Consider the following 15,342-nt stretch of genomic DNA (forward strand, 5'->3'; position numbering starts at 1 on the left):
GGTCGGTGGCCACCCTGCATTTACTTCTACAAACGAAAGTTTGTTGACAGGATTTTCAACGTCGGCACATTCAACCATTTGCATAATTTCACAGTACACATCCTGTATTTCCTCGCCTAGTTGCCTCCCAAATCCCTTGAAATCTTTATCTTCTGATTCATCATCTTCCTTCTGAGGCCATATCTTTCGCCATGCTTTGTGTAAACTTTTACATTTCACTGAGTTCCAGGCACATGAGACATTAAATATGGCATTTTTTATATTGTACTTTTTTTGAAACTCAGCAATACTCCCGTCATAACTCGTCAGTTGCCACATAAAATCACTTCTGTATAACATCTTCACATTCTGGATAACTCCTTGGTCCATTGGTTGAATAAGACATGTCACGTTTGGTGGCAGGTATACAACAGATATGTTACCTTTAATGAGTTGATTTGCTGGAGCGTGGGCACGACAATTATCCAATAGCAAAACAACTTTGCTGTTGTCGGGTTTATTTATAGCCTGTAAGTGTGCTTTGACGCTCGGCACAAAAACACTCAAACCACCACAAAAAAATCTCAGAATCCATCCAAGCATTGCTTTGTGACTTGTAGTGGACTGGAAGGGGAACATGGGGCGCGTCCTTGAAGCACCGTGGTTTGGCATATTTCCCTTTAACTGTCAGTTTCACACTGTGCGTCCCCGCAGCATTAGCACACACCAGTACAGTTATGTGTTCTTTATTTTGTTTGAAGCCATGTGCAGCTGTTTCGTTCCCACCAGCTAGAGTTGTATGTGGAAGGCATTTCCACAATAAGCCAGTCTCGTCTGCATTATAGACTTGTTCTGCAGAGATTTCATTTTCATTTATCAACTTTGCTAAGTAAGTGCGAAATCTGTCAGCAGCTTCAATGTCGGCTGATTTCTGTTCACCTGACACATCAAGTTTTCTTATTCCATGTCGTTCTTTGAAACGGGTTAGCCAACCTTCAGAGAATGTGCAAGCTTCTGTCAACTCCATCTTCTCATAAAATTCCTTCCCTTTTTCGATTAGCATCGGCCCTGATATTGCCACACCTGACCTCTTTAATGAAAACCACTTAAATAATGCTGAGTCCAATTCCTGTAGTTTGGGCATGTGAAGAGTTTTGCGTTTCAAACAGTTATTTTCCGACTCACTCTCTGCTACGAAAGCTTTGAGTTTTTTCTTTTGTTTTTTTATGTCATACATGGTTGACTCGCCAATACCATACTCAAGCGCGATTGCTGCAACACGTACACCACGATTCAACTTGTCACATATATCCAGCTTTTGTTTTAATGTCAGTGTTACATGTTTTCTTTTCAACTTCATAATTCTCCACACTCAGTAAAACCTTTAAATATGTACAATCAACTGCTGTGCACGTCTACTCTGAGCTACCGTAAACGCTCCACTAAGCAGTTGCTCTCTATCGTGAGACATTTATCTTCCCCCTATCTAAATATCCTACACTCTCAGCGCGTCTTTTATTTTGTTCGTGTCAGATGTCACACGTTTTGACAGGCGGAAAAAAATAACAGAGATGCGAGTGCGTGTATCGTAGTTACACGACGCGGCACACACACTTTTTTACCATGGGAACACAGCGCACCACAACACTGCAGAACGCTTATAAAAAAAAACATTTATTTTTCGGTTACAAAACACCACGGATTTCTGAGTACCACGGATTATCGGGGTGCGGATTTGCGAGAGTTTACTGTAAATTGTCACAGCTCAATGGAATCTGGTTTGTTTACCTGCTGATTCTTTCTATTACACTATCAATGCCGCCAACTAAACACACACAAAACATTATGAGCAGGAAATTCAAGAGGGGGATCAAGTCTTCCCTGGGATCAAGTATCCCTACTCTCCCTACAGTTGTATTTGGTCTTCACGAAATATAAAAAATTCTCAATTGTTGTAAGAATTAAATCATGATATCATAAAGGGCTTTTGAGAGTCATTACTGTTTATCGTCAAGGGGTGAGGACATTTCAATATTATTCTCTAGCAGACTACGGTGATGCACGTGTTTCCAGAAACTGCCCATTCACATTCGCAGCTTTAAACCTATTCCCCAAAAAAATAACACAGCATAATTGACTGAGCATATTTTTTCATTATATATATGCTATGTATATGCTACTTGGTTAAGTTTAATGTTCAATGTACAGCTTATGAGCCTCTGTAGAAATAAATCAAAACACAAGTAAACTAATACAACTTTTAATTAATAATAACAATTAAGTTTTTAAATGTAAATTTAATTATATATTTATTTTATCATATTATATTCACATACTGTGAAGTTGTCTTTCACTCAACCATAACAAAAAACAACTAATAACTTGACGTCGCCTCAAGTGCTCCTCCCAGTCGCTTAGACCATTGTTGCATATTGCCACCTCTTTGCCCCGATGACACCACCAGTGGGCATGTGGGGAAAAGTGTAGATAAGGGGGGGAATGAACGAAAGGATCAAATAGGTGTGGGAGTGCGGACAGAAGACGTGTGGAAGAGAGAACCTTGCAGGCCAGACAGACGTGTCGCGGCAGTGTCGCGTAAGTCGTCTAAGCCATTACATCTGGACCAACTTGTTGCTGCCGGAGAAGTGGAGTGGGAGTGTTGCTGTTGGCAGCTGAGATGCCAGACGCGCAGGAGGCGCGTGCTAGCGGACGGATGCCTTGGCCGATGCGGGACGCAAACATGGTGAGGAAGATTCTCAGGTTCGTCATATTGTTCGACAACACAAACCTTCTGTACTTTCCGGGACAGTTCCTGAGCGGGAGGGTTCTCATCGAGCGGGATAGCGACACACCTGCGTTGGGATAGATCCCTCAGGCCACGAGGCTCGAACCCCCTCTATCACATACCTGAGCAACCAGGACTTTAACCACGCCAAACGGGATAAGCCCCGGCAACATCAAACTTTTAATAAAATAAAATAAACATTAAATGTGTCACATAGAATTCTTCTATATGACCTAAAAGGTTAGCCATGTTGTTGTCGCTATTACAATGATGTCTGCCGCATCCCATTCCCATCACCAGCATTAAGAAGTACGGTATTAAATTTTGTGAATATGCTTTTCCTTGTTAGCTGGGTATACAATGGAACATAATATTATCCATTACAATAAGTTTCTACACTTGATACAACAAATGATATCAGTCGCCATGTTGATGCAAAGACTAGCAGCTGAGGCCTGCCAACTTTCACTTCTCATAGAAGTAAATACGTAACTGTACCTTAAAATGGTTTTTCAATTGCTTGGAATTTAGCATGAATTTGAAGTAGATATTAATTTTTAAGCCATTTGTTAAAAATTAATTATCAGTTGCATTTCAGTTTTCATCACTTTGTTTTCATATTTATCCTCCACCCCCCCCCCCCCCCCCCCAAACTGCAGCGGGCCAATTTTGTCATTTTAAAATATACCCTTCTTTACAACCACTCCCCTGAAATTGATGATAGTACAGTGGTACTGAAAATGAAAAAGTGAGTTTGTTCAGAAAGCAGACATTTTTAAAATAAAATAACATAAGCATAAAACTCACTTTAATTCAAATTTAAATGTTATTTTCATGTCAAAAAAACTAACAATATTGAGTTAAAATTCAGGTACCAGTAAGTAGTTGGTTTGAAAACTTACAGCTAAAAGTATTGATTAAAAGTAACATTTTAACTTAACTTACTGCTTAAAAGTAACTTAACTTTTAACTTGTAAAAAAGATATAACCTACGTCTTCTTAGGCCATATTTATTATTGCAACTTACACATCAAACAATGTTTCAGATATATTACAGAATTGCGTAAATAATGCTGAAACAAAATGTCTTTGAAACTAGGATCTACATGGGAATAGGTGTATACAAACCTTATTTGGGTGTATACATACCTTATTTGGGTAAAAGTCTGTATGGGGGATGATTTGAGCCACGTATGGTGACTTTGGAATGTCCTCATTATCACAGAGTATGTGAACTGCATATTCGCCGACAACTGTAGGGTAGTATCGCACATCGGCAGATCCATCTCCATTATCTTGGCAGTCTATTTTTGCTTCAGAAGGACCTTCGATGCTGAAACCTTGATAAGAAAATTATAAATCATTAGCTTACTTTGTCCAAAATAAGTTACCTGATGTCCTATTCTACTATGTGGAAAAATAAGAAGTACACAGCAACACTTCAATCATTTTAGTGACATGAAATTATTTGTCATTTGTTGTGTTCATTCAACATGCAATTGATTTGATGAATTACAGTTACCATACATGTTAATAATTGATACTATTCTTGCAGGTGATATGAACGCAGTGTTTTACTGTGTGTTAATACTTGTGCACTATAGGGCAGAAGCTTTCCTGTATCTTAAATATTATTTCTTGACTTGCATGCAATTGCAGACTATAATAAAATGAAATATGAAAATTTTACTGATAACATATTTCAACTTCCTAACCATGTAGCATACTCATATGTAGGAAGGAAAATAAATTTCCAACAAAATTTAAAAAAAAAATAGAAAACAGCAGTTAAGCACATTAAACAATGACAGAAAGTAAGATAAAATAGAACTCAGAACAATATAAAATATTGCATTTTCAATCTCATGGTTTAAATGAGTGACAATTAATGGAATTTCACACTGTGAAACCATAATAGAATGCAAAATTTATAAAAAAAAATACACCTATCCCTGACTTAGCACGTCTTCAGATTGCGCGGATTCATTTAGCACGATGTGAATTTTACTGCCCCAATCTTGAAAAGCACATCTGTAAATTTCATTTAGTGCGAAATCTCAGCAGGAAAAAAAAAGTCGAGCACAACGCCACGAAGTCTGTTTCAACTTCTGTAAACAGATGTGCCGTGGGATACAGTTCGCCAAACAAGGGGGGAAGAGATGCGCGCGCAGGTCTGGCTACGCTATCGGCTGTTGTACAAACATCAGCTATGGCAAGTTAAATTGCGGCTATGGAGTGTAAAGGACCAAATGTTTTTACGTCCGCGCGTATGCTGTTATGCCCAGGCCCGGTAACTACTTTTAATGAAAGAAAAGTGAGAATAGTGGCATTTTTGTACCAAAAAGTGACTAAAAAGTGGCCATAAAGAAATTATTTATTTATAAAGCACCTAATATTACATATTTACAGTTGCTACGGCCTCCACCATCCCCATAGCCACCCAACGCTCACCTGAAAAGCTTTCAGTCATTGCCTTTTCTTTATTACAAAATCACATAGGCCTATCCATACTCGAGACATTTATCACAATGTTAAAAAATAAAAATTACAAAAGCATAAATAGAAAATATACTAATTGTTAACAAAAAACAATACAATGAGCATAATGTAAAAATACAAGTGCAGTAATATTTTTTGAAAGATAAGTAAAGTTTTGTACTGCAATTTTTATAAACTGTCACATTTAGCTTTGGGTATCTTTGAAAAGAAGGCTGTCAGCAATGTAGATCTTCTTTTTTCCAGGTTTTTTTGCAAGTTATCAGCCAATAACTTTTGCTGGGTTTCTTCTTTCCTTACTTTAGAAACACCTTGCAGCATAGCTTGAGCAACTTCTACCTCTTGCAAACTTCCTTTCTGCAAAGCCTTTCCTAGACGCTCACTTGCTTCTTCAAGCAGCATATCACCAGCTTTACGTTTTCTTTCTGTCTCCAGTCTTTGAAGTTTAAGCATTTATTCTTTCTGCTCTATTGTTTTCTTTTCTTTTTGCAATTCCTGCTCATTTTTTACTTGCAACATTTTTCTATTCTCTTCAATTTTTCTTTTTATTTCTAATTCTTTCTGTCTTTTCTGTTCTTCTAAGTAGTCAGTGTAACTTATGTGTGCAGTTCTTGCCATAAAAATAAGTTGTTTTGTGATAGGAACATAGTCAGGGTTGTTTTTAAACTGTTTCAAGCCATCTTTCACTGTCAATACAGCATTCAAAGTTCTCTCTGACAAAGACGCTCTCTCATCTGTCATTATTTTACCTGATATTGAAAATCGCCTTTCAATATCAGCATTTCCATGGGACAGTGACAACGAAGCTTTAACTACTTTTGCTACATTAGGGTATTTCAAACTTCCAGATTCCCTTGTCTTGCCAAAAAACTGTTTCCAGAATATATAAATATCCTGTACCTTGCTCCCTTCTTCATCTATTTCAAGCTCAAGCAGTTTCCATTCATCCAATAATACATCTTCCCGAACATTTATTGGAAGACCTTGAGCAAAACGTACAATGTCTTGACAGCTATGATTACTTTTCCTCTCATCTGGATGTAAGCAGCAGAAATGCTTCACAAGATGAGATGATGAGACCGGAGCTTTAGCCATGATATGCTTACATGCATGCACATAGTGTCTCTGAACATTCTTCAAGAAACACAACTGCTCTTTTTCAGATGCCTTACTCAATGCTTCTTTAACACCATCTCCACAAACAATGCTCTTTGGTGGAAGAAGGTTTGGCTCCACAAATATATCCGAGTTAAGACTTTTCATACTAGAAGAACTTTCCATTTCTTGTTTGCATACTCTGCTTACTAGTGCCTGCATCAATGCAACCAGTTCACTGTGAAGAAGATGTATCAGAGGTTTATCTTACTGAAATTATCCTGTAAACCTTGTGAAAAGTTTGGCACTAGAATACAGAAAAAAGCAATTCTGTCTTAATAGTAGACAATTTTAGCACTCCTACTATCCTCTAGAAGACATTGCTCTTTTTGGATATTTCTGGTCTCTTTTGTGGGGCAAATTTAAGAAAATAGAATAGCATCCCACTGTTCCAATAACCTAGCTACTACATTTTCTATGCTAAGCCATCTTGAACTGCAATACTTGATAAATTGATGATTTGGGAGATTAAGGTCCTTTGAATTGTGCTGAAATCTTCGCATCTTGCAGGCCATCCATCAAAAAATGAATGTACAGACGTAATTAAATCTGAAGCATCTTCCCCTAGTTCATGCATTCCTTTCAAAAACGCATTGTGTATGGTATGTATACTGCATGAGCCGATGTCAACAAGCCCTTTCCCACGAAGTAACTTAATTTCTTCATTTATGAGACGTGACACTTTTTTGTTAACATTAGGTCCATCACTTCCCAACATAAGCAAATTCTGAAGAGGAAGACTTGCCCCATTACTAGCAAGCATCAACTTGTCACGTATATCTTCTGCTGTGGCTCTTCCGATGAAAAATGTTTCCAAATGTTGTGAAACAATTTGCTGCTGAGATTCCGACCAATATCTATTTGTCGTTTCATCATAGCACAATGTATACAGTGAACCTTCCACATCTTTAATGACCGAATCCCTAAAATATGGCCCTAGTGCATCAGTGATGAGGTAGTGCACTTTTGCGCGGCTCAATGAAAAACTCTTGGGCACAGCACCAGGAAACATAGCGTTAAAGACAGCAGGAATGCGATCACAAGAAGAGAATGAATAATTACTAGCAATTGCCTTCATTGTCCATATAAGTTCTGCGGTTGTTGCATAGTCTTTGGTAGAACATAAACCCAAGTCAGTGACCCACATACTTGTACTGGGTGTACTATGGACCACACTCAGTAGTAATTGACTCTGTGAAAGTTTGATTCTGCATTCATTCACATGCTTCACTACACTAGCATGTTGTGTTATAGCTTGGAAACCTTTGCCTGAAACACTAATTGTCTTGTTGCAGACTTTACAAAAAATTTCACAATCACTATGTTTTACTGCCCACTCACACACTTTACGCCCCTGTCCATCATTGTTTTGAAGCCCCTCGTCTCTTACTGAACACGTCCCCATTTTTTTTATTATATTTTCTCAGTTTTTTTCTATGTCAAAATTCTATCTGAAACATACAGAAATTAATATTTTATAACACTCAAAATCAGTACATTATTTGTTAACCAAGATTCACTGGAAGTATAAAGGATTAGCAACACATTCAAACTACACATGTTCTGCATAGTGTTTACACAAATATTATACATCACATATGCTCAAAAACACACAATTCCCTTGCTTTTGCAAGGTACCCTACACATTCTAAGAAACAATATAGTGAGTACTAAAAAATAGGAACAAGAAAAATTAGTAAAAGTGAGACAGTTAGTGGCTGGCTGCAATACATTAAGAACAATGTGTTAGGCGATGGGTTTGCCACATCCCGACGCTGGAAATTATTACAAGTGAGCTTAATAATAATAATTGCACTGCAACAGAGGAAAAAAGTGACTTAATTGACTAAATTGTAAAATAAGTGACAAAAAGTGAAAAAGTGACTGATTTACCAGGCCTGTATGCCGTACCGTTGTCGCCTGGCTACAAACTGGGCCGTGAACTCAGTCCAACCAGTGGCAGGGAATTTACTCAAACAAAACCAATGTCTGCTCATTCAGTTGCCGGTAACTGTACGTGCTTGATCACTCATAATGCATCGTGTTCAAGTATTTCAGACAAAACTAGAAGTATTACGGCCTGTAGATTGTCATGAAGGCCAAACTTATGTTGTCGCACTTTAGTTTTAAGCAAGTCAACTGTGCGCAGAATCGTACGAAATAAGGACTCTTACCAAAAGTTTATATGTCTGATGCTGTTGGTTGTACTAGCGGAAATATATTTGACATTAGATACCGGAACAGAAATGAACAAATGATTCACATGGAAAAGGTTGTTAAATGAATGTTGCAATGAAAAAAATAATCATTGGGCTGACAGAATTGGTGTGAACCAAATAAGCACTTTAATTTTTGAAAAGTTAAAATGTAATAATCCGGACAGTAATATCAGTTTCACTGTCAGTAAAGGATGGTTTGGAAAGGTACGCGACGCGAGTTGAAGGTCACGACCGGGCGGGCCAGCCAACTGACGATAAAGTACATAACCATGAATCTCCCATTACTCGGTGTCGTATTTGTCATACTAAGTACGATGGGAGGCATATAAAGATAAATGGTGTGACATATTTATAGTTGTGTTAATTCAACGCATTTATAACACGTAAAGTATCTTTTCCTACACAATTTTGGAACACATTAAATAAATTAGCCTTGCTATATATGGAAACGAATGCTTCAGAATACGCGATTTTGAATAACAGGAGCATTTTTAGGAACAAATTAGTCATGCTAAGTGAGGGCTAGGTGTATAGTGTTTCAGAATGGAGTTTTCATTTATGATAGAGAAGATACTAAGTAAATTTGACTAATATAATGATGGAAATAAATTTCAGTAAAATCTCTAATTCTTGGAGATTTTAATGTTTTAGAGAAATTGAAGCTTTAAAATTTATCAGATTTAACTTTAAAATTTATATTTTTTTTCACTAAAGCTAAATTTTTCTTATGTTATATACAAAATAGTTTGTGTGTTATGTTCACTTTTACCAAAGAAAACTAAAGAAAATTCTATATGTGTATTCTATGTATGAGTAAGTCAACAGGGAAACTGGGATGGCATTGAGTACATAACTGCATCAAGTTCAAGACACTCCATCACTCTAATACAAGCACAGTACAGACTCGCACATGACTCATTCATTGCAGGTTTAATCAACTTCCTTTGTTTACAGGTACCATATCCATGTATACAGATTTAATGACAACATTTAATGCTAACATGTGCTGCGTTCAGTTTCCACAGCAGGGGCCATAGTGGTCGAGTTGTCGCATCACTAGCCTCTCACAAAGACACAATTGGTTCAATTTTCAGCAGGGTCAAACCCAGATCCATTTTTTTTTAAAATGTTGCATATGTAGCCATGAGCAAGTTGGTTTCCCCCAATCATACTCGACTCAATCACTCCTCACTGTCTCCAATGATGACGACAATATGTTAAGCCATTGTATTGTCAGTCATACATTCATGCATTTATTCATTCAGTTTTCAAAAACAATGCAGTATTTGTGTAATAAGTTTGAGTGTTTATGTGGGTTATATATTGTCATTTAAAAGGAATTGCACAGATTTTCTTCTACACTTTCACAGCAGTATTGAAAGACATTTTTGCAGTGTGCAGAAATATGCATATAGTATGCAAATCCATTAATGATCTACCAATTTAGATGCACATTTGAATTGGTCTATTTGGCTATATCGATAGCCAATGGGTTATCATAATCAATAAAATTTAGTAGGTCATTTATAAATATTCAGTTTCTGCAAACTCGGCTGATAAGCTCTTTCTAATCTATTCTTCTGTGGAAATAATGGTTGCTATGGATTGAAGAACTGATGTAAGATTGTAACTTTTCATTATAAATAGTTCTTACAAATTAAATTGCTAAGCCAATACATAAATACTTTTTAGAGTTTTAAAACCATTATTTTAAATGATTTGTCATTTTGTATGTAGTTTGAAAATGAAGATAATCTGTTACAGTTGATTAATGCAAACAATTGAAACCTGCATTCTATTATCAGTTTTTTTTTTATAATTGGTACACCCCTAATGCATATTTACAGAAAAATTCCATAGTAAATTATGATTAAACCAAAATACCAAAAATACATTTTAGCACCTCACATTAGAGACCTGCGAGTACTCTAAATTTGAGTTAGAGCCGAGTTTTTAATTAGTGCTCAGACTCGGCACGGCTGTTCACGACTCACGAGTCGAGTTCGAGTTTAGTGATGTCTTTTCAGACTTTTTTGATTAGGCCTAAGTATAAAAATATTTAAAATTACGTGTTAACTAACCTTGTTTGGGCATGTAAATAAAAGAAACCCATTAGTTAAAGTTTGAGCACAACGGAGAATGACGTGTAACGATTTATTTGTTCTGTTTCAAGTACGATTTTGTTACATGCAATCACGTCATAATAATACACTTTAAACTCGCCCAATGATTCAATTTACAACTGGAAAGTCCACTATTTTAAATATTTCAAAACTGTTAAACCACTTTATGCATAAATTGGCCGATACAAAATCTGCCCAGTATTCAGAGCTAGTTGGCACTCGGCACCATTTGTGTTTACTGTTTGGTTACGTTGATGACAGCAGAGAGTGCGTGCACGTAGTTGAATTTTGATATAGAGAGCTCGCCAATTGGTACATCGGTAAATACGGTATGTTGGTCACGCTGGTTTGTGACCATAGCACGTATAGTTTACAAAGTTTGGAACCCAGTTCAACAGCATAAAATATGTTAGTTTTTTCGTTTTATGGGTTCTTAATTTCTTACATAATGAGCAGTTTGCAAGCAGTAGAACCACTGCCAGGTGGGAGTAGTATATAATAGGGCATCCGGGCACACGGGTCCGGGGCGTGGAGCCGGAGCCGGGTCAATGACCGATTGCTCTGACGTCACGGCGGCCATCTTGGATAGTTGTGACCTTGACCTTGGACATTGACCTTGACATTTGACCCTCAAAATTTGCCAAAATTGGGCAAAAATTGCACCCAAATTCCTCGAAATTCGCTAAAATTTCCATTTCTGTGAAAAAAAATTCTGCCAAAAAATCTCAAAAAATTACACAATTCAAAAATTAGGATTTCGAAAATCCTCAAAAGTTGTTTTGCCCTAGAAAGAACCCAAATTCCTAAAAACGGCTTAAGCATCCATGTCTACAGCCTCCGGCAAGCCATTTCTAGGAATAAGGATACCATGACCGCCATCTTGGATTATGTCGTCACCGTTGCAATTTCCGTTATGGCCGCCATCTTTAAAATCTTTATTTACTATCCGAATTTAATGAAAAGAATTTAAAATTTATAAAAAATTCAATTAATAAAATTTTAATAAAAAAATTATCAAAAAACATAAATTAAAGACATTGAGCTCGGAGTCCTCAGTTCGAACCCGACGAGTGCAAAAAAAATAAAAATGGCGACCGATCCTTCCCCCGTGGTGGGTGCAGGCAGACTGGCCCCCACCACTTTGTTAATAGCATATATATCATCCGGCAGTATGACGTCACGTCCGCCATCTTGTCCTCGTCTGCTAGAAGCCATCAACATGTTATCGTCTGCTAGAGTGCGCTGACACCATGTTTGTGTAACTCGTACCCGCTAGAGTGCAGTAATCATTTATTATTACTGTGACACCCGCCATCTTGTCATTTGCCCGCCATCTTGAAATTACGTAATTATTTAGATAGAAATTCGCAAAATTTTTTTAAAAATCATAAAAAAATTTAATCAATCTAATTAAATAATAAAAATCTTTAAAAAAAACACCGTTGCACTTTTTGTTTCTACAGCCATCTTGAAATTACGTAATTTCAATGCTAGAAATTCGGAAAAAAATCAAAAATTCATAAAAAAATTCACTCATTAAAGTAATGATTGATTCGAGACTTGGTTCGATCCCTGGACGATACAAATAATCCTAATTTTTAAGTAAAAATACCTAAAAAATGACAGGTTCAAAAATCAAACACCACAAGTTCTTTTAAAAAATAAATTTTATTACATAATTTCTATTTTACTACAAAAATTTAGGTCCACATAGGCGTGAAATGACTAATTCTTAGCTCCAATCGGTTTATACTAGACAGAGTCCAACCAGAACCTTTACAGACATAGTCCTCCTCTTCTTGACAGAGTTTCTGGATACCGTTTTTAACAGTTTGCTTGACATCGTTAGAACTGTAAATTACTGCAGCCGATGTCTTGAATGCACACTTCTTCACTATATCATCGAACGGATACAGCTTTCAATATATACAGTCCAACCACAAGTTATATTTCAAAGGTCCGTTTGTTGCTACGTCATCAGTAAGCTGATTGATTATGTCCTGTCTGATATCATCAAGAAAATTACAAATGTCCTTCGACTCGCTTAACGTACTAGGATAATAGTAGCCTTTCAATGTTCCACGAAATGCAGACTGCACCAAGTAGAAGCCATTATCGTTTACTTGTAATGCACCGAACAGTCTCAGGTTTATTTTCATGTTCAGACGTCATAGCAATCGGTTGCTGCACAATGCTTCTTTTGCTTGTACGCTCACGAGTCACCAATCTATACCGAGGAGTCGAACTTTCTACAGGTAGTTCAGCAGTAGGCGCACAGACTTAACCTTTACATTTTTTTGCATGATGTCGCAAACTGTCAATTCAAGTAAACCATTTAAGGCACTCATCACAGCGAAACTTCATGCGAGAAGGATTCTTCTTGCATTTACTCCTCTCATGTCTTCGTGCATCATGGGAAAATGCGAACGACGTATCACAGTAGCTGCAAGGATACCGTGGTGATGAAGTCGAGCCTTTCAGACCTGTTCCAGATACTGGCATTGCAACAGTAGTACAATTTCCAGGCATACTCTTATGAACATCAATACAAGGTTGTTGTATAGAAACCTTTACTTTCTGCCGCACAGCAGCGCCTTTATATGTCTTCAAGTGCGTTTTCATATTATCTTTTCTGGAAAACTGCTTATGACACTTCTCACAACCAATCATGTTGCGAGGAGGATTCTTAGCACATTCTCTCTTCTCTTGTCGACGAGCATAGCTGCTGTTTGAGAAAATCTTGTTGCAGAAACGACATCGATGTTCGTTAATTGTTGTCGATTCACCATCCATTGAAGTCTCCATCGAGGGCGAAACAGCGTTCGGCGAGGTTTCCTGTACAGCCAGCACTACCGACATTAAAGTCTCTTCTGCTGGTGGTATCTCGACTGTTGAAGTCTTCTCCAGTGTTGACGTCGACGTTGCCAACGGGATCTGCACCTTCTCCGTCGTAGCTGTCGTCAAGGTTCCCGTAGTCGATGGTACAACCTCCATCGAGTTCGACGTTAAAGACGGTAAAGATGCCATCGAGGTCTCAAGAACAGCTAATTGACACGATTTATGCACCAGATTAAACAAACTAGGTGATCCTTACACCACCGACGTCAGTAACAAACTGAGCATCCTGCTGTCTAGGACTCGCTTATATACATGCACCGTATGGAATAATACGCTAGTCAAATCAAGAACCATCTACAATAATACTAGAGTCAAAACAACATTAAAAATAGAAGGACCATCAACGAAAAGGCAGCACATTTGGAAGCACTGTCAACGAAAAGGCAGCACATTTGGAAGCACTGACAACGAAAAGGCAGCACATTTGGAAGCACCGACAACGAAAAGACAGCACATTTGGAAGCACCGACAACAAAAAGGCAGCACATTTGGAAGCACAATCAAAAAAAGGCAGCACATTTGGAAGCACCGACAACGAAAAGGCAGCACATTTGGAAGCACCGACAACGAAAAGGCAGCACATTTGGAAGCACCGACAACGAAAAGGCAGCACATTTGGAAGCACCGACAATGAAAAGGCAGCACATTTGGAAGCACCGACAACGAAAAGGCAGCACATTTGGAAGCACCGACAACGAAAAGGCAGCACATTTGGAAGCACCGACAACGAAAAGGCAGAACATTTGGAAGCACAGACAACGAAAAGGCAGCACTAACAGGAAGGACGGACTTCCTTCTCCTTGGAGTCTAGCGAAGCCATCCTTCTTTTGCGATCGTTAGTGAGCATCCCGTATCCCGCATAAAATAACTAAATATTATTTACCTGCAAGCAACATGTGGCGACATCTGTTGTTGAAAAGCAGAACTACATGCATAAAGTACTTTTGCATGAGATATATTTATTCTCGCTGATGAAATATGAAAAAAATTCTATTTAAGTAATGGATCTAATTAAAAACACTCAATTGGTATCTGGCATTAGTCTCAGTAACTAATATGAATTCCGATTTGGGATCTGGCGCTGTATCGAAAGAACATAGGTGTAAGTTTTGCAGCAAAGAGTTTATCTTGAGAAAGAATAAAAGACAACACGAGAAGAATGACTGTGTTAAAAATCCACTGCGCAATATGATAAGTTGTGTTCGATGTAGCAAGTCGTTTACGCGGAGAGAGAGCCTAAAAAGACATGGCAGAACTTGTAACGCCAAGCCTGCGTACAAGCTAGAGGACAACAATGAATCTACTAGACTAAGGAAGAGTGATCTGCATTACGACAATAATTTTCTTGGCTCTTCCGATCTCGACAAAGAACTTAAATTGAAGGAGGTTGATGATTTACGCAAGAATGAAGACAATGGAAGAATCCTTAACGTGAAAAGTGAGAATATATTCCAGCCGAATTCAAGTAGATCTTTCCTACTTTGTAGAAATGATGGACTCCTAAAAAGGAAGCATGAAGACGATGAAGACACATCGACATCATCAACATCGAATTATTACGGTAAATTGGGTGAAGACGATTCCTTCTACGGTGATTGTTACAGTGACTCTGAGACTGTTGACAAAGACATAGACTATGATGAAGCACCTAAAGCTGACAAGATCAAAGAATGTGGCGGTGTCCTGA

General features: G+C 37.7%; 1 protein-coding gene across 1 annotated transcript in view; it reads right to left on the bottom strand.

Annotated features, from left to right (window-relative positions):
- Positions 1-15,342, bottom strand: part of LOC134529275 (filamin-A) — a 786,080-nt gene that overhangs the window by 448,235 nt on the left and 322,503 nt on the right. The window contains exon 11 of the mRNA XM_063363172.1: positions 3,914-4,104. Within this exon, the coding sequence (XP_063219242.1) occupies positions 3,914-4,104 (191 nt within the window). The remainder of the gene's footprint in view (positions 1-3,913; positions 4,105-15,342) is intronic.

Source organism: Bacillus rossius, chromosome 2, assembly GCF_032445375.1.
Source record: "Bacillus rossius redtenbacheri isolate Brsri chromosome 2, Brsri_v3, whole genome shotgun sequence".
In the NCBI taxonomy this organism is placed as follows: Eukaryota; Metazoa; Arthropoda; class Insecta; order Phasmatodea; family Bacillidae; genus Bacillus; species Bacillus rossius.